This window comes from Pleurodeles waltl, chromosome 11 (assembly GCF_031143425.1).
Source record: "Pleurodeles waltl isolate 20211129_DDA chromosome 11, aPleWal1.hap1.20221129, whole genome shotgun sequence".
Classification (NCBI taxonomy): Eukaryota; Metazoa; Chordata; class Amphibia; order Caudata; family Salamandridae; genus Pleurodeles; species Pleurodeles waltl.
The window spans coordinates 418,026,705-418,044,673 of NC_090450.1; the positions used below are offsets into that span (position 1 = coordinate 418,026,705).

The 17,969-nt window shown below is 47.6% G+C and overlaps 1 protein-coding gene across 4 annotated transcripts in view; it reads right to left on the reverse strand.

The window, feature by feature from the left end:
* The window catches only part of DGKD (diacylglycerol kinase delta), a 1,336,482-nt gene that overhangs the window by 471,915 nt on the left and 846,598 nt on the right, over window positions 1-17,969 (reverse strand). For all 4 annotated transcript variants that reach the window (XM_069213762.1, XM_069213763.1, XM_069213760.1 and 1 more), the window contains one exon: window positions 3,403-3,510. In XM_069213762.1, coding sequence (XP_069069863.1) covers window positions 3,403-3,510 — 108 coding nt within the window. The remainder of the gene's footprint in view (window positions 1-3,402; window positions 3,511-17,969) is intronic.

Sequence of the window (17,969 nt, forward strand, 5' to 3'; positions counted from 1 at the left end):
CTGTGTCCAGAACAGCACCGATGAGAGGGAGCATCTGAGAGGGAGTCAGGTGTGACTTCGGCACTTTTATAGTGAACCCCAGCAAATGCAGGAGGTTCACCATACTCTGCAGGTGGGAGACGACAGCCTGGGGCGAGCCTGCCTTCAACATGACGGGTGCCATGGAAGAACATGTCCATAAACGATTGCCGAACATCCCCCAAAAAGCCAGATGTTCTCAAAGAAGAGTGGCGCCGTAGAGCCACCGTCAATGCAACCGATCTGCCTAGTGAGTTGGTCATGTCCAGCCCACAACGGATCGTGAACTTGGCCGCATCCCTACGAACGTGGCCGCATCCCTACCGTCAGCAACAGCTTAGAAAGAATGGCCCGGGCCTCTTCCGGGACCTGTGGTAGCACATAAGCAACCGTATCCCATAAAGCATGGGAGTTGTGGTCCAAAAGGCATGCAGTGTTCATGGAATGCAATGCCAGACTGAAGGAAGAGAACCTTTTCTTCCTAAGTTGGTCCAGTCGTTTCGATTCCCTGTCCGAGGGTGCGGAAGGGAATGCGCCAGAAGAGGAAGAAGCCTGGATGACCAAACTCTCAGGTGTAGGAATTTAGTGTCATTAGGCACAGGCCTGTGGCGTGTGCGATTATTCTGTTGACAGGAGCCCCTCTGCTAGGTTTAGACCACGTCCCCAGCTGGACATCAGTTAAGGCTTCATTGATGGCAAAAGGGGATCAATACGTAGTAGACCCAGACTAAAGCACCTCAGTAAGGAGGTTTGTTTCGACAATCACAGATGGCGACTTGAGGCTCAGGACCTCAGGCACTCTTCTCACCGCCATTGAATATGAGGCTCCCTCCTCCGTAGCCACAGAAAGGGGAGACAGCATGCCAGTGTCAGGGGAGGTGTCAAGACCACCGGCTTCACGCAACTCCTTCGCCCAGTCTACATCAGGGTCATCTAGCTGGCATTCCAAAGGGTCCAGCAACCCCTCCATACTCTGACCGTACCCGTAATCATAGGTATAAGGGTCAGGATCTAAACTGGGGAATGAGATCCCTGTCAAAGTCGGAATCAGCATTGGGCAACGTCTTTCTGGGTCGGAGTACGGATTCAGTATGTGGTTGATGTTGATCGTGGGCCTGACTGACATCAGCAGCATCGACTTCGGCAACGGCGCCAGAGAAGGTTGCAATGGCACAAACTGTGTTGGTTCGGATCTGGCAAGGGAGCCCCCACCGACCCTACTGGGCCGGAAGGAGGCACAGGAGGGTCAGACTGCCCAAAGATGAGGCACATAGCATCATAAAACTCTCCGAGTTGGGCAGGGGTTGCTTTGGCTCCCAGAAAATCAGGGAGGCATGGAGCCGACCCAGAAGCAGGCTTGGAATGGAGGACAGAGGCCTAGAACAACAACACTCCTCCCACGTCACATCATCTGAGCAACAGGGCAAAGTCGAAGAACGTTTATTCTTCTTCAGCAACTTCTTCTTGTGACTCAAATGTCCCAACGATTTGGAGTGGGACAGGAAAAAGTGGTGATGGCTCTGCAAGCGGTGTCATGAAATTCCTCTTGAGCGAGACCTGGAATGATGCGGCGACGAGCACCGGACCACCATGAGATTAGGGACTGCTCCCTCAAAGCCTTCAGGTTTATGGCCCGGCACTCTGAGCATGACTTTGGGTTGTGTGCGCACTCCAGGCATCACAAGCACATAAGGTGTGGATCCGTCACTGACATCATGAGGTGATATGAGTCACATGGCTTGAATCTGGTCTACCGGGATGACATACTGACGCACAAAGTGGTCCAAAAAGTTCGACAAGACATTGAAAAGTCAGTCAAAAAATGAGTGAGGCTAGCTCTTCTCCGGAACTGCATGTAGGATGGCGTGGAAATAAAAGAGCGCAACCACGATGCCAGCAACGGATGTAGAGTTGACCAACATCACTTGATAGCGTGCAAGGGTACTGCTCAAAGAAAAATGTCTGGATCCAGTCTGACATCTGAGGGAAATTCTAAGGCAAGGAATCTGCAACTAGAAGTCTCTAGCAGATATTTGGAGAGAGACCCTTGGATGTAATCAACATATTTTGTGACACAAAAATGAACATTTATAATCAAATGGACTGTGTTTTATGTATTTGTTGTAGATAATGAACATGGGGATATGGGGAAGTGTTGTTTTATCTAATAAGAACAAAACCAGCAGGCTAAATCTTACTCTTATATCGACTACATATTAGGATGGTGAGTGAGTCATGAAAATGATACAGGATATTATTAAATACTTTAAATACCAAAACTGTACATGGTGCTTTGGCCAGGACGCAAATATAATATAATGTACATTTCTGAATCACAAGAGGATAGAATTATGAAGAGTGTGAACACAAGTTGCACAAATTTGAAGAATTTGATTGTGACTTAGAAATTTTAATTGTCTAAGAAAGAGTTGCACTCATTAGTAACTTAGTAATAGGAGCTTTTGGAGATTATTTACATAAACTCTTGGAATGTATGCAACATGTTATTATAGATGTAAGTTACTATGAACTAGGTTATTTGGCAGATGGATGTACCCCAAAACAAGTGATAGAAGAGCGGCTACATAAAAACGTTGATGCCTGAACATGTACATATTTCTTAAAAGCATTGCTGCAATGGGATTGATTTGGTCAGTATAGGGACCTTCTTGCTTAATTACTACGATATCCGTAAGCATCCAAAATATTAATATAAAAGTATGGATTCTAAAAGATAGGTTCAATTTAGATTGGGAACGTATGGGCTTAATTCCATAAAGTACTTTTGCAATGTATATATATGTATGTAGGAAATGAATTTATGCATAGAGCGATATTGTTTATAAATAGGAAAGTAACTGATTGCAATGGTGATAGGAGGAAACAGAAACCCAGTTTCATAAAGTATATATGAGTTGATTGTTTAAGAAACAAATTCGTTTACAAAAGGTTACTTTAAATAACGTGGTTTGATATTTTGCATAAAAATCTTAAAAATCTATAAAAAAATTAATTGAATTATGAGTTTATAAACTGATAGACACTGATATCATGTATGAGATATTACATGGCTACTTGTGACGTATGAGGTCCAGTATCTTTCTGCTACATCTTTTCCATTTCAATAAGAGCCTTGGTTATAGGTCATACGTGGTGTAAGAAAGATAGAGGAATTTATTTTGTGATGTATAATTTTTTTTTTTAACTGGATGTTCCCTTTGAAGAAGTCTTGCTCTCTCAACCTATTTTACTCCTACAATGTCCTCATGGCACATCTGAAACGCTGTCCTTGGCGGCTATCTGCCCTGCATGCGTATTGTTTTTTGTTCAAATGCCTTGCTACAGCCAGGAACCAAATTAATCAGACTCCTATTGGATACTTACATCATCTTCTTTTGTTCCACCCCAAAAGTTGGTGCCCCCGGCATAACTGGGGATATTGAGGACTGCAATACCTTGTAGGCTTGGCAGGGGGATAGCACGGCCATCACACTGGAAGAAAGAGAGAGATGTGTTTATAGACTGCCCTTGAGAGAGAGAGAGACTGACAAAAGGGAAAGTGACATCACAAAATGAAAAGAACAGCAGCTGAGGCAGGCTTTATATTGCGCCTCCTATTGGGCATAGGTGTAAGACATGTATAGAATGAACGCGTTGTAGCAACACTGGTGCCATTAAGTTGGGGGAGTGCAAAAAAAATAGTTACTTACCTTCAGTAACTAGCTTTTTAGTGGATGCTCCATCCACCTGTAATTTCCTCACTTCTTGAATACCTGAAGTATCAGACTGGATCTAGAATCTTTTAATAGCTCTTACACGCTGGTAGTGGGTGCTGGCTCCAGAAAAGACACCACGCTGATTTCACTGGAACCATAAAGCACCTACCATGGTGCTAGACATCCCTTGCACTGCACCAATTTCTTTTTTGTGAAGAACTCTCTCAAACAAGAGAGCGAGTTCCGGATCCCAGTCGAAAGGCAGGAAAAAAAATAAGGAACTGACATCAGGGATTCCGTGTAGGCATTTTAAGGTTCCAGTGATGTAACCATGGCAGATTTTATGTAAATGACATGGGGACCAGCGCCCCCTCCCTCCAAACAGCATGGAAGACCTAGCAATAGTTTTCAGATCCAGTCTGACACATGGGATATTCTAGAGGTGAGCAATCTGCAGGTATACAAACATATACTTTACCTAGGGTGCCAAATTACCTTAAGACTGTACAGGAGAGGGGGTAATAGAAAAAAAGGGCATAGGGGAGAAAATAAGGGATGAGAAGAAGATAAGCAAAGAGTAAAGACAAAAGTAGGGGAGAAAGACAGAATGCAGAGAAAAAAATGAAGACAAATATCAAATGAGACACATGGTAAGCGAGTTAGTGGAGAAAAAAAGATGGATGGATCGAGCTACAAAGAATACAGATGGGGAACAAGGCACTCGAGAGAACAAGAGAGGGAAAAGTTGACAAGAAGTACTAGTAAAAGAAAGATAAACAGCATGGGATGAGATGGTGTGGGTGATTATCAAGATTATCAAGAGTACTATTGAGTATTAGCCAGAAAGAGCGTTATAAAGGCAAGTAACTTGTTTTGAAGATGGATACTTCTAACTGCAGATTCTTCATCTTGTGAATGGATACTAGAGCAGTACCTCCCAAGGTGATGGGTTTGTGAAATAGCTTAGACCACAATCCCCTGCAGGACCGAATGGGCAAAATGCCCCTCTTGACGGAACTAGCTATGAAGGCAGTAGTGCTTCATTGACATATAAACTGATGTCCACGCTGCAGCCTGAAAGAAGTCCAGGACAGGTACTCCGTGTGCCCATCAGTGGCACCAGCCTTGGCCCTCGTCGACTGAGCTCTCAAGTTCTCTGGGAACTGCTTCTAAGCCTATGTGCAGCAGATTTTGCCACCTTGAAATGTTCTTTTCTGCAAGGCCTGACAGTTCTCTACTCCTGTGAACCCCTCAAACAGCTTATGGCCCTTCCAACGGGGCTTGTTGCGATCAATGTAAAATCATAAAGTTCTCTTGGGATCTAAACAACAAAGCCTTTGTTCCTCTTTCGAGGGATGAGATGACACAAAGAATGCAGGAGGGGTGGTGGATTTTCTGATAAGGAATGGTGTCTCACCCTTGGGCATGGCTTGTCTCTCTAGTCCGGAGAACCAGTTTTTCCTGAAAAAATGCGGTATGTGTTTGCTGGACAGAAAGCATTAGCAACTCGCTCATGCAACAAGCTGATGTTATCGCTATGAGAAAGATGCAGGAGACCGCTGTGATTTGCCTCAAAATAGGTGCATATCAAGTGAGACCAAAATGAAGGTCCCATGAGAGGCATCACAAAAGGTTTGGGTGGAAACAGGTGGAGGAATGCTTTAAAAAAATACATCATTAGAACAGATGATATAAACAATGATGGTTAATCTGGTACATGTAAAAAAACACCAAAAAAAACCGATCAAAGCTAATAAATAACCTTTAACCACAGCTACACCAAGGCCTTGCTGAATCAAAGATAGCACAAATGTCCAAGATGTACAGCAAGCCACAAATGTTTCCTAATGCTTGTAGGAAAGTGCCACTTAATGTATAGTCACCCCCCCACACTTTTTACCCCCAGTGCTGAGGGTTATGACTATCAATGATAACCAGGCCCCAGTGCTTCTGCTCTCTCCTTAAATTGGTTTGTCGACTTGGTATATCTCTGATTGGCAAAGGCTTTACCCCTTATAAGTCCCTAGTAAAAGGAACCCAGGATATCCAGGGCATAGGTGGTAAAGGGGTTACCAGGGCTGCAGCAGGAGTTTGAGCCACCCTGAGTGACCCATGCAACCTACGGATAGCAGGGATGCCATTGCAAACTGCAGGAGTAGTGCAAACTACTCAAGTTCGAATGTGCCCTCGCCATGAGTAGCACAGACCAATGTACTGCCTTTAATATAAGTCAGATACCTCCTAAGGGAGGCTTCTGCAGCCCAGGCAGCAGTGTGCATTATATGTAAGGTGCAGGCATGTAAACACAAGCTAACAAGTCTCTACAATGTTTTTACCATTAAAGTACACTATAAGTGATAGCTAGTGTACGGGATAACATGGGGCTTGCACTCGGGCAGACCCAGGTTGCTAGATCCATTATGGTACTGCCTACATTTGTTGAGTTTGGTGTCAAACAACTTGCCTTCTCTCCCATGACATGAATCTGGTGTTGAGGGACGGCTGGATGTACCCGGTGACACCTTAGAGGTTACCACCTGTTTGTCCCAAATTCTTGGCGCTCTAGCTGGTCAGCCTGCGCTTTCCTCGCACCTGCCACCATCAAGACAGGGTTCTGACCTCCTGCCAAGCATTGAGGACACTCCCAGGACTCAGAGACAAAGGATGAGGCAGAAAGGAGGTCACACTTCCCGCCCCCCAGCAGGGTTAGTGAAAAGGCACATCAAGGCGGTGAGCTTCAAAGGCTTCACTGCTCGAATAGCCGTCTGTCCTGTCCCAACAGGAGGAAACAGCACTGCCCCTGCCCCCAGGCACATCTGCTCATGGTCATGTGTGAAATCAGATATGCAGTGCACACCCCAGCAGGCTGACCACCCCTCTAGAGGGAGCAGCCTTGTCTATGCACAAAATTTTGATTTCTGCCATCTTAGGGGTGGCAGAAGAGAAGGTTCTGGGTACCAAAAGGTGACCCATCCCACCAGATGTGGTCACCTCCGGGGTGGATTAGCTGCAGGGCCTCGCTACTCACTGCTGGCTACCTCAACTCCCCTAAATCCAGGATTTGACACCCAACACCAGAACCTTAGATCTGAAGAACTGACTTCAAAGGAGGACCAAGAGGAGCCCTGTGTCATCGAGGACTGGACTTTGTTCACTGCAACAAAGCAAAAAAGGGATACTCTGTCCATGAAGCTACAGAGTTGTAACTGAGTGCATGACCCTCGCCTTGGCTCAAACTTGCGATCAGAGGGACCCCTGTGGACCCCAGAAACACCCCAGTCTCTCTTGAACTAGTGGCATTAGTCCCCTGCAAGGAGGGAACCAAATGTGCCCATCAAAGCAGTCTGGTGGCGCTCAGGAGCACACCTACCCCAGCCCAGAGACACCTATTTCTAAAGGAGAGGTAGTAACACCGCTCCTCCACAGGAAATTATTTGTTATGCCTTCCCTTGCCTGAGTTAAGCTCAGCAGCAGGAGGGCAGAACAGTGGCAGCATTGGCTTGTACGCAGATCCTGCAAGGTTGCACAGGAAGTTGTGCGGGATCCTCTAAGGATCCCCCACAGTACATGGCACCATGCAACTAGCACTGGAATCAGTGTTGTTGCATGATTCCAACATGTTTGTTACCAAATAGGACTAGGTTCGGTGAAGCCATTATGTAGCTGGAGATCTCATGAGGATCAGAGTCCACTACATACTTTAAGATGGCTTCCCCGCACTTCAAAGACCAGAAAATTGAGTCTGGGGTTTGCAGGGGCACCTCCCCTCTTAGCACCATGCACCGTGCCCTTAGGCTGAGGGGTCTACTGTGGGGGTGACTTACAGAGTCAGAGTGCTGTGACCTGGATAGAAGGTAAACCTTATATCTGGGGTGAAAGGTGCATGCACCATTTCACACAGGCTGCAATGGCAGGCTTGTTGACACAATTTGTATGGGCCCCCATGCCCTGGGTACCTAAGTACCATGTAGTAGTGACTAACAGGAGTAGATCAGTATGCTAATTGGGGGGTTTAAGAAGTACTTATCAACCAAATTTAGAGGAGAGAACACTGACTCTGGGTCCTGGTAAGTAGGATCCCAGTGTACTACAGTCAAAACACACTGACACCAGGCAAAAAGTGGGGGAAACATGTCAGAAAGATCTTAATTTCCTACATGGACCATAGTCCGAATGGCCAGCACTTCTTGAGCCAGTGGAAAGGCTTGAAAGAGCACTGTATCCAGAACAGGTCCAATGAACAGGTGTCTCTGGGAAGGAGTCATGTATAACTTTGATATACTGATAGGGAATCCCAAAAGATCTGAAAAGGTCTGCCTTCCACTGGAGCTTGCCTACAGCTCATTGTGGCGAACCAACCTTCAGCGACCAGTCATTAAGGTATGGGAAGATTGGTATTCTCAACCTCTGACAATGCGCCTAGGCTAAAGCCATAACGTTTGTGAACACCAGAGGGTCACACAGACAACAGAAAATGCTTGTGGAGCACAGAAAACTGAAAATGCAGTCTCAAACAAGTCTGTCTGGTGTGACTGCAGGACAGAGAAGTCGAATAGGCATTCTGGAAATCCAGCACAAACATCCAATCTCCTGAATCTCGGATAAACAGAATTTGAGCCAGTGTAAGCATCATGAATGTGTGTTTCTTCAGAAAGTAGTTGAGAGGGAGGTCTTAAAATAGAACAAAGACCTCCATTCTTTTTGGGCCATTAGGAAATAATGGGAGTAATATCCATTTAAAATAACGTTTGCCATATGGCTGAGCATTTTTATTATATTTCTCATGTGTGTATTACTTGCACCTTTCATGTTTCCCCCCACATGATCGCTATGTATTCACCTTCAAATGGATGCACTATAAATGTAATGTATGACGCTGTCTCCTTCTTCTTTATTCATATGGAATGAGAATACACTTTTCATGATTGACAGTTTGGGGCTCCTTGTTCTTGTCTTCAAGTTGAATTTCTTAAAATTAATAGACAATATTCCTATTGAGACGTTGTATGCTACTAATGTCTAGCCAGGTCTCAACTGGGTTTATGGGTTTGCTCCTGTGTATTGTTCTGTTTCTTGTAGTATCACATGACGGTGGTGGTGTCCGTAAAAATCAGAACCAACCTTCTTTTGATGGATGGAAGCACAGCTGTCAATGCATAGCATATAGCTCTCTACTCCAATTAGTTGATGTGGAGCTGAGATTGCTTGAAGACCACAGTCATCTGAACTTGCCAATGACTGTCCCAGTGATGCACCTGTCACCAATTTGAGCTCTAAGTGGGGAAGAGAGAGAGAGAGAGAGAGAGAGAGAGAGAGAGAGAGAGAGGGGCAGGCCTACCGCTGACGCAATCGCAGTTCATTAGCCTCCACTGCAGATCTTTCTGATATCAGGACTAGGTCGGAAAGATTCCTTTGATGCTGCGCATACTGGGACTTCAGTTCACACTACAGAGCTTGCAGACGTCATCAGGTGTGTTGTACCAGCAGGGTGCAGGAAACCATGAGAACAAGTAGCCTCAGAGTCCGTCTCACCAGAATCCAGAATAGAGGGTGAAACATCTGAATCATTGGTTAAATATTCCAGTCTTGCGCTCCGGAGGATAGGTGTAGAACTGCATCATGTCCAGAATGGCTCAGGTGAAACAGAATGTCTGAGAAGGAGTCAAGTGTGACTGTGGCATGTTGATAAAGAACTCCAGCGAGTGCCGAAGGTTTGTCGTAACCTAGAGGTGGACGATGATTGCCTCAGGTGAGCCCACCTTCAGCAGCCAGTGGTCGAGGTAGAGGAAGACAGGAACCTTTAACCTCTGCAGATGAGCTGCAACCACCGCCATCACTTTCGGGAACGCCCCAAGGGCACTGGCGAGGCCAAAGGGAAGCACAGTAAACTGGAAATACTTGTGGTACACAATGAACCTCAGGTAACACCTGTGGGCCTGCAGGACGAAGATGTGGAAATACGCATCCTGGAGGTCAAGCACTAACACTCAGTCTACAGGATCCAGGGCGGACAGAACCTGAACCAATGTGGGGATCTTATTATTTTTTTTCAGGATGGCGTTGAGAAGGCACAGATATAGTATAGAGAGGAGGTTTCCATCCTTTTTTAGCAGTAGAACATATCAGGAATAACAACCACTTCTGCTGCAGGCACCTTCTCAGTGGCACCTTTGGCCAAATGAGCCTCCACTTCTTGATGGAGTAAAGAGAGATGGACCTCAGTCAGCTAGTATGGAGAAGGTAGGAGAGGACGAGGTGTTTCCAAAAATGGTGGGCGTGCCCCTTCTGCAGCATCTAAAGCATCCATTTGTCTAAGGTGATCCTCGGCCACTGGGCAGGAGGTGTCAGGTTCTGCTGCTGACAGGATAGCTGTGCTCGATGAAAGGTACACTAATGGGGCTCTGAGGCTGCAGCAGCCGGAGGGGCAGGGGACTGGGCGCAAGTTGGGACTTGTTACAGCGTCCTTTTTAGACTCTGTGGTCTCGTCCTCCAAAGAGATACCCATGCTTTGGGACTGGGTTTTTGGGTTTTGGCTAGTAGTGAGCCACCCACAGTTGCCATTTCCACATTTGTGGTGGGGTGAAAGGATTGTAGTTGTGTCCAGGGCGAGAGGGAAAGGCCAAGGAATCATGCAGTGACCCTGCTCTTGTGAAAGTGTGTGAGTGCCACATCGGCATTGTCATCAAATAGGCGGGAGCCATCAAAAAGCATGCCAATCAGTAAAGACTGAACAACCCAGAGAACCAAGTGGACTGTAACCAAGCAGGTGATGCAGTGGCACCATAGAAGCCATGGCTCTAACGAGAGAGTCCTAGGTGACCAGTTCACAGGCAAAGCCTTCCTCAGGCAGTTGCTCAATCGAATCCCACAATGCGGGGTCGCCGTAGAGCCTGCAGTGTTTACAGACCACAGGGCATAGCTGGTGGAAGCAAAGATGCACTTCCCAAAGGTGTCCAGCCTCTTGGATTCCGTATCTGGTGGTGTGGTAGAAAACCTGACTGGCTTAACCTTAGCTAATGAAGCCTGCACCACCAGGCTCTCAGGGGAGGGTTGGTGAGAGAGGAAGAATGCGTGGGAAACTGGCTCTTGTTGCAGTTATCCCCCACTTTTTGCCTGATCTCGATGTTGACTTGACTGAGGGTGTGCAGGGATCCTGCTAACCAGGCCCCAGCACCAGTGTTCTTTCCCAAAAAACTATACCATTGATTCCACAATTGGCACACCTCTGGAACACAGATAAGTCCCTAGTAAAAGGTACCAGTGGTACCAAGGGCCCTTTGGTCAGGGATGTTCCCTAAGGGATACAGCATGTTGTGCCACCTTAAGGGACCCCTCACCAAACATACGCACACTCCCATTGTAGATTGAGTTGGAGGGGAGAAAAAGGCAAAGTCAACCTGGCATATCTCTCAGGGTGCCATGCCAACAAAACACTGCCTGTGGCATAGGTAAGTCACTTCCCTAGCCAGCCTTACAGTCCTAAGGCAGGGTGCACTATACCACAGGTGAGGGCATAGCTGCATGAGTAAAATGCCCCTACAGTGTCTAAGACCATTCTTAGACATTTTAAGTGCAGTGTAGCCATAATAAGTATATGGTCTGGGAGTTTGCCATTACGAACTCCACAGCTCACTGAATAATGGAAAGTCTGGTATCAAACCTCTCAGCACAATAAACCTACACTGATGTCAGTGTTGGATTTATTTTAAAAAGAAGCACACAGAGGGCATTTAAGAGATGTCCCCTGCATTTTACTCAATCCTCTAGTGTAGGACTTACTGGCCTGTGCCTGCCTGCCACTAGCAGACAAGTTTCTGACCCCATGCGTTGAGGGCCTTTGTGCTCTCTGAGGCCAGAAACAAAGCCTGCTCTGGGTAGAGGTGTTTCACACCTCCCCCCTGCAGGAACTGTAACACCTGGCGGTGAGCCTCAAAGGCTCAAGGCTCAGGTTACAGTGCCCCAATGGCACTCCAGCTATTGGAGATGCCCCCCCCACGGACAAAGACCCACTTTTGAAAACTTAGGAAAAACAAGGAGTGACCACTTCAGCTGGAACCACCCTTAAGGTGTCCAGAGCTAAAGTGATCGTCCCTTCAGAATCCTCCATCTTAGTTTGGAGGACAAGGACCAATTGGTTTAGGTCTGTGTCCCCCTCCCCAAAGGGAGCGGACACAAGAAGAGTGTACCCACCCTCAGCGACAGTAGCCATTGGCTACTGCCCTCTGACCCCTGCAATGCCCCTAATTCTTGTTTTTAAGGGCTTTCCTGAACCAAGCTCACCAGAAAGAAGAAGGACTGCTAAGCTGAAACCACAGCAGAGAACAAGGAAGACGACAACTGACTCGCCCCACCCCATCAGCCTGTCTCCTGCTGATTCAAAGAAACTGTACAAGAAGAGCGACACCTCCTGCAGGACCAGCAACCTCTGCCAAGCTCCAGAGGACTGCCCTGCACCCAAGAGGACCAAGAACTCCCGTGGACAGCGGCCCTGTCCTAAAAGAAACAACACTGAGGGACTCAAGCACCACTCTGAATGCGTGAGTCCTGGCCACTCTGCACACGACGCCCATGACCCGTGTCCAGGTTGCCCAACCAACTAGAGAGGATCCCAAGACGATTCTGAGAAAGTGCCCACCCTGGGTTGATCTCTCCACCCCTCTACGACGCCGGCAGAGGGAATCCCAAGGACCCTCCCCCGAACGCAAAAGGTCAGGACGAAGATATCTGGCAACTAAAAGACCACAGCACCCGCAGCTCCCATGCCTTGGAGAACCTGACCTTCGGTGCAGCTATATTCAGCAGGCGGCCCTCCTCCCTGTCCAGCCTGCGGTTTGCCCCAGTCGACCCTGTGGGCCTCACCTACAGCATCTGAATGACATTGGGGTCCTCTCAAAGAGAATCATTGGAAACCCAAAGCCTTGTTTGCACCCTGCACCCGGCCACCCCAGTGCCGCTAAGGGTGCATGTTTGGTGCTTACGTGTGCCCCCCTCCCCAGTTGTCCTCTAAACACCCCAGGTCTGCACTACGAAGTCGCGGGTACTTGCCTGTAATCAGGCCTAATTCCGAGTCCCCCCACTCTCAATAGGAGCCCATGTTAATTTTGCCTCTACTTTGACCTCTGCATCGGCCAGCCTGTGTTGCTGGTGGTGGTTGTTTGGGGTTAACTTGAACTCCAACCTCTGGACTTCCTAATCCCTGGAACTGTAAGTTGAGTACTTACCTGTAAATCGTACTAACTTTTCTCTCCTCCAGAAACTGTTTCTGAAAATTGCAGTGTCAACCTTTTAAACAGATAATTGCCAAAATTGCAAAACCTTTATAACTTGTCGATTTCAAACAAAGTACTATTGACATTTGTGTGAAATACAAATCTGTTGATGTACTTACTTGCAACTTGAATCTTGTGGTTCTTAGAAATAAATTAAGAAAATAAATTCTTGCTATATAAAAACCACTGGTCTGGAGTTAAGTCACTGATTGTATGCTTCTTCTACTGTCTGTGTGTGTACAACAAATGCTTTGGCACTACCCTCTGATAAGCATAACTCCTCGACCACACTACCACAAAAGAGAGCATTAGTATTATCTACTTTAACCTCTGTTAAGCCTCTAGGGAACCCCTGGACTCTGTGCACACTCTATCTCAGTTTGATATAGTATATATGGAGCCAGCTTCCTACATTAGTGGATCAGCAGGTGGGTCTACGACTTTTGATAAAAAAGTCTCATTGGGGAGCTCTCCTTTGGGAACTGTTTACTGGTAAATGTAGAGATAGGCTCCTCACACTCACTGGTGCAGATGCTGAATCCTATGGCCACATGAAGGCTACACTGATTGAGGGCTTTGGATTTACCACTCAGAAATATAGAATTTTATTCAGGGGGGGCTCACAAAACCTCGACCCAATCCTGGGATGATTTTGTAGACTGCTCAGTGAAAACACTGGATTGTTGGGTAAATTGAAATGAAGTGATTGACTATAATGGGTATTATAACTTGTTTATGAAGGAACACATTTTAGGTAACTGCTTCAATGAAAAGTTGCAGCAATATCTGGTAGATCTAGGTCCTATTTCTCCCCAAGAATTGGGAAAGAAGGCAGACCACTGAGTCAAGACCAGGGTGACCAAGACTTCCACTGGGGTGACCAAAAGAAAGGGGTTACAAAGCCTTCCCAGTGAAAAGTGGGTGACACTCCTAGAAATAAAGAAAAAGATTCCTCAGTAGGCCCCCAAAAACCTGTTGAGGTGGGTGGGCCCCAAGACGCATCCCAAAACAAAAGTGGATACATGGGTAAGAACTGGGATAACATTAAGGCATGGTGCCACAAATGTAGACAGACAGGGCACCACACCAAGGACCCTTTTTTCCCAAAAACAAACCAACGAGCAAAACCCCGGGGTAGCCAGTGTCGCCATTGAGGATGACTCCTAAGATGAGGAGGCCCTCATTGCCTTTAACTGGAAAATGGGCCCCACAGGTGAGTTGGAGATTCCAGAGGGAAGTAGACACTTCCATCAAATATTGGTGAATGGAATCCCAGCCACTGCCCTGAGACACACTTGTGCCGGTCACACAATTGTGCATGATAGGTTGGTGCTCTCAAACCAGTACATTCCATGTGAGATTACCAGGGTAAGGGTTAGCCCAGAGGGGGCCACTAATAGGCCTGTAGCTTTAGTGCCCCTAGAAGTGGGTGAGACGTTTAACTGGAGAAGGGTAATAGTCACTACAGAACTTCCCCCTGATCGTCTCCTTGGAAATGACTACCCAGAGGTTGGTCAAAGCCCAAAAAAGAAGCTGTTCCAGTACCAGCCCTCTCCAAAGGATGCTGGGGGTACTGCCCCTGCACTGTCTAAAGATGGGTCCCGGAAGAGAAAGGTGAAAAAGCAGTGCAGGTAAGGTAGCCAGCGTTTAGCCAGGGTTCCCGTAAGCCAAGGACATTCTGCTCTAGTAGGGGAGAACTCCAAAGTTGGCACTGGTAAAGTCCAGCCTGACCCACAAGAAGTCCTGACCAGTTAGGCAACTGTTAAGCATGAGTGGGCAGCTCCTCAGCTAACAGAAGAAAGAGTGGAAGGAGACTGTTTGCCACAAGATGAAGCAGCCCCCCATTCTACCACAGCAGACAGGCACTCTGAACCCAAAGAAGTCTGTATCTTAGCCCATTCCCCTGATGGTGAAGAGCTAAAGGTGTAGTTCTGGGAACTGAAAGCTGTCAGTGGCCTCTGCTGGGTACTAGCCTTTATGGCTGCACTGTCTTGGCATGGTGGTCTGACCCCCTGCCAAATAGCAAGATAGGCCCCCTGACCCTATTGGTTATGGTGGGGTTACTCCAGCTGTGGGTAACCACTTTGGGTAAGCTGGGGGCGGGGGCTGGCTAAGATAGGATTAGCAGAGGTGGGTGCCTCTAGCCCCAAGATAAGGAGAATGGGTAAAGACATTAAGAACACAGTCAAGAGGCAATTGCAATTGGGTCCTATCACTGTTGAGCTAGGGCAGTTCCTCGGAGGGAATGACCTGGAGAGGAGGGTGTAAGGCAGAGCAGTCCCTGCAACAAACCAGCCTGTTTCCCTAATCTTCCTGGCCTAACAGACTAGGAAGGCTCTCCCAGCCTTGGCTGAGTCTCCTGGTCTGTGGGCTGGGGGGGGGGGGGGGGGGAGGGGGTGGCTTGTGTAGGAAACTGGACTTTGTTGTAGTTACCCCAACACTTTTTGCCTGATATTGATGCTAACTTGACTGAGAGTGTGCTGGGATCGTGCTAACCAGGCCCCTGCACCAGTGTTCTTTCCCTAAAACTGTACCATTGTTGTACACAGATAAGTCCCTTGTAAACGGTACCAGTGGTACCAAGAGCCCTGTGGCCAGGAAGGATTCCTAAGGGCTGCAGCATGTTTTGTGCCACCCTACGGGACACCTCACCAAACACATGCACACTGCCTTTGCAGATTGTGTGTGTCGGAGGGGAGAAAAGGGAAAAGTCAACATGGAATCCCTCAAAGGGTGCCATGCCCACAAAACACTGCCTGTGGCACAGGTAAGACACCCCTCTAGCCGGCCTTACAGCCCTAAGGCAGGGTGCACTATACCACAGGTGAGGGCATAGCTGCATGAGCAATATGCCCCTTCAGTGTCTAAGTCCATTCTTAGACACTGTAAGTGAAGTATAGACATACTAAGTAAATGGTCTGGGAGTTTGTCATTACAAACTCCACAGCTCCATAATGGGTTCACAGAATACTGGGAAGTTTGGTATCAAACTTCTCAGCACACTAATCCCACACTGATGCCAGTGTTAGATTTATTTATTTTTAAAAGCACACAGAAAGCGTCTTAGGATGCCCCTTGGATTTTACCCAATTTTCTGACCCCATGCGGTCAGGACCTTTGTGCTCTCTGAGGCCAGAAACAAAGTCTGCTCTGGGTGGAGATGCTTCACGCCTCCCCCTCTGCAGGAACGTTAACATCTGGCGGTGAGCCTCTTAGGCTCAAGCCTCAGGTTACAGTGCCCCAGGACACTCCAGCTAGTGGAGATGCCTGCCTTCCGGACAAAGCCCCACTTCTGGTGGCAAGTTTGGCGGGAAAGGTAGGAAAAACAAGGAGTGACCACTTCAGCTGGGACCACCTCTAAAGTGTCCAGAGCTGAAGTGACCCCCTCCCTGCAGAATCCTCCATCTTGATTTGGAAGACAAAGACCAATAGGGTTAGGTCTGTGTCCCACCTCCCCAAAAGGAGTGGACACAAGAAGTGTGTAGCCATACTCAGGGACAGTAGCCATTGGCTATTGCCCTCCGACCTCTGCAACACCCCTAAATCTTGTATTTAAGGGCTTCCCTGAACCCAGCTCACCAGATTTCTGGTGATCTGACAAGAAAGAAGGACTGGTAAGCTGAAACCCCAGCAGAGAAGAAGGAAGACGACCACTGTCTCGGCCCGAGCCCTACCGGCCTGTCTTCTGCTTCAAAGAACCTGCACAAGAACAGCAACGCATCCAGTGGGACCAGCACCCTCAACCAAGCTCCAGAGGACTGCTGTGCACTCAAAAGGACCAGGAACTCCCGTGGATAGTTGCCCTGTCCAAGAAGAAACAACACCCAAGGACTCCAGCACCACTCCGAATGCGCAAGTTCTCACCACTCTGCACCCGACACCCACGTCCCGTGTCCAGGTGGCCCAACCAACTAGAGAGGATCCCCAAGCGATTCCGAGCACGTGCCCACCCAGGCTTGATCTCTCCACCCCTTCATGATGACACCTGCAGAGGGAATCCTAAGGACTGCCAACTGTAAAAGCTCTGGACGAAGATACCAGAAGCCTAAAAGACCACTGCACCTGCAGCCCCCCGGCCTTGGAGAACCTGACCACTGGGGCAGCTACGTTCAGGAGGCGGCCCTCCTTCCTGTCCAGCCTGTGGTTTTCCCCAGTCGACCTCCTGGACCTCGCCTGCAGCATCTTAGTGACCCCTGAGGTCCCCTTACAGAGAATCATTAGAAACCTGACGCCTTATTTGCACCCTGTGTTGCGTAGGCTCTCATTATCCTAATAAGACTACTGGATTTGGGCGGCAGAATCACTTGCACTGTGGGGGACTGAGTCTGAACCCACTACAGATGACACCTGTCGGGCTAATCCGGATTTTGCTCCGGCTAACTAGCAGTGCCTCATCTCCACCCAATGACTGGGCAGCCGAGGGCATGACACAGATGATTCCACAGGGAAATCGTGGTCGCGCAGATCACATCTGTTTCTTTCAGTTACATTAGTCTTGCATTTAACAAGGACAACCAGAGGCAGAATAAAATGCAATAAGCCTTTATTGAAGTAACTGCATTTTGGATAATAAAGCATATACTGCAATAACTAGGACAATAAAGAACGACAGGATTAACATTGTGACAAGGAGAGTAAAGCGTAAAAATAACGCTACCATATTGTCACTAGAATCGTTAAAAAAAAATCCCACCTAGGCTATGTTAGAGCACAGCATGTTTAGCTCTAGTTCTGCCCTTCAGGTTCCCCCTGGGAAGATATTATCCCGCATACCTGAGCAAGAGGCCTTTAGTCTACATAAGCAGCTGCAGCAAAGCACTCAGCAATCAGCATACAGTCATGGTCATCTGGCTGGAATCTCGCTCTACCGTACCTGGGTCAAAGTAGTGTTTTTATAGTAAAATAGCTGATGTTACAAGAAAGGATCCCTATGCTAGAGACAAAGCGTTACCACGTTTGCCAGCAA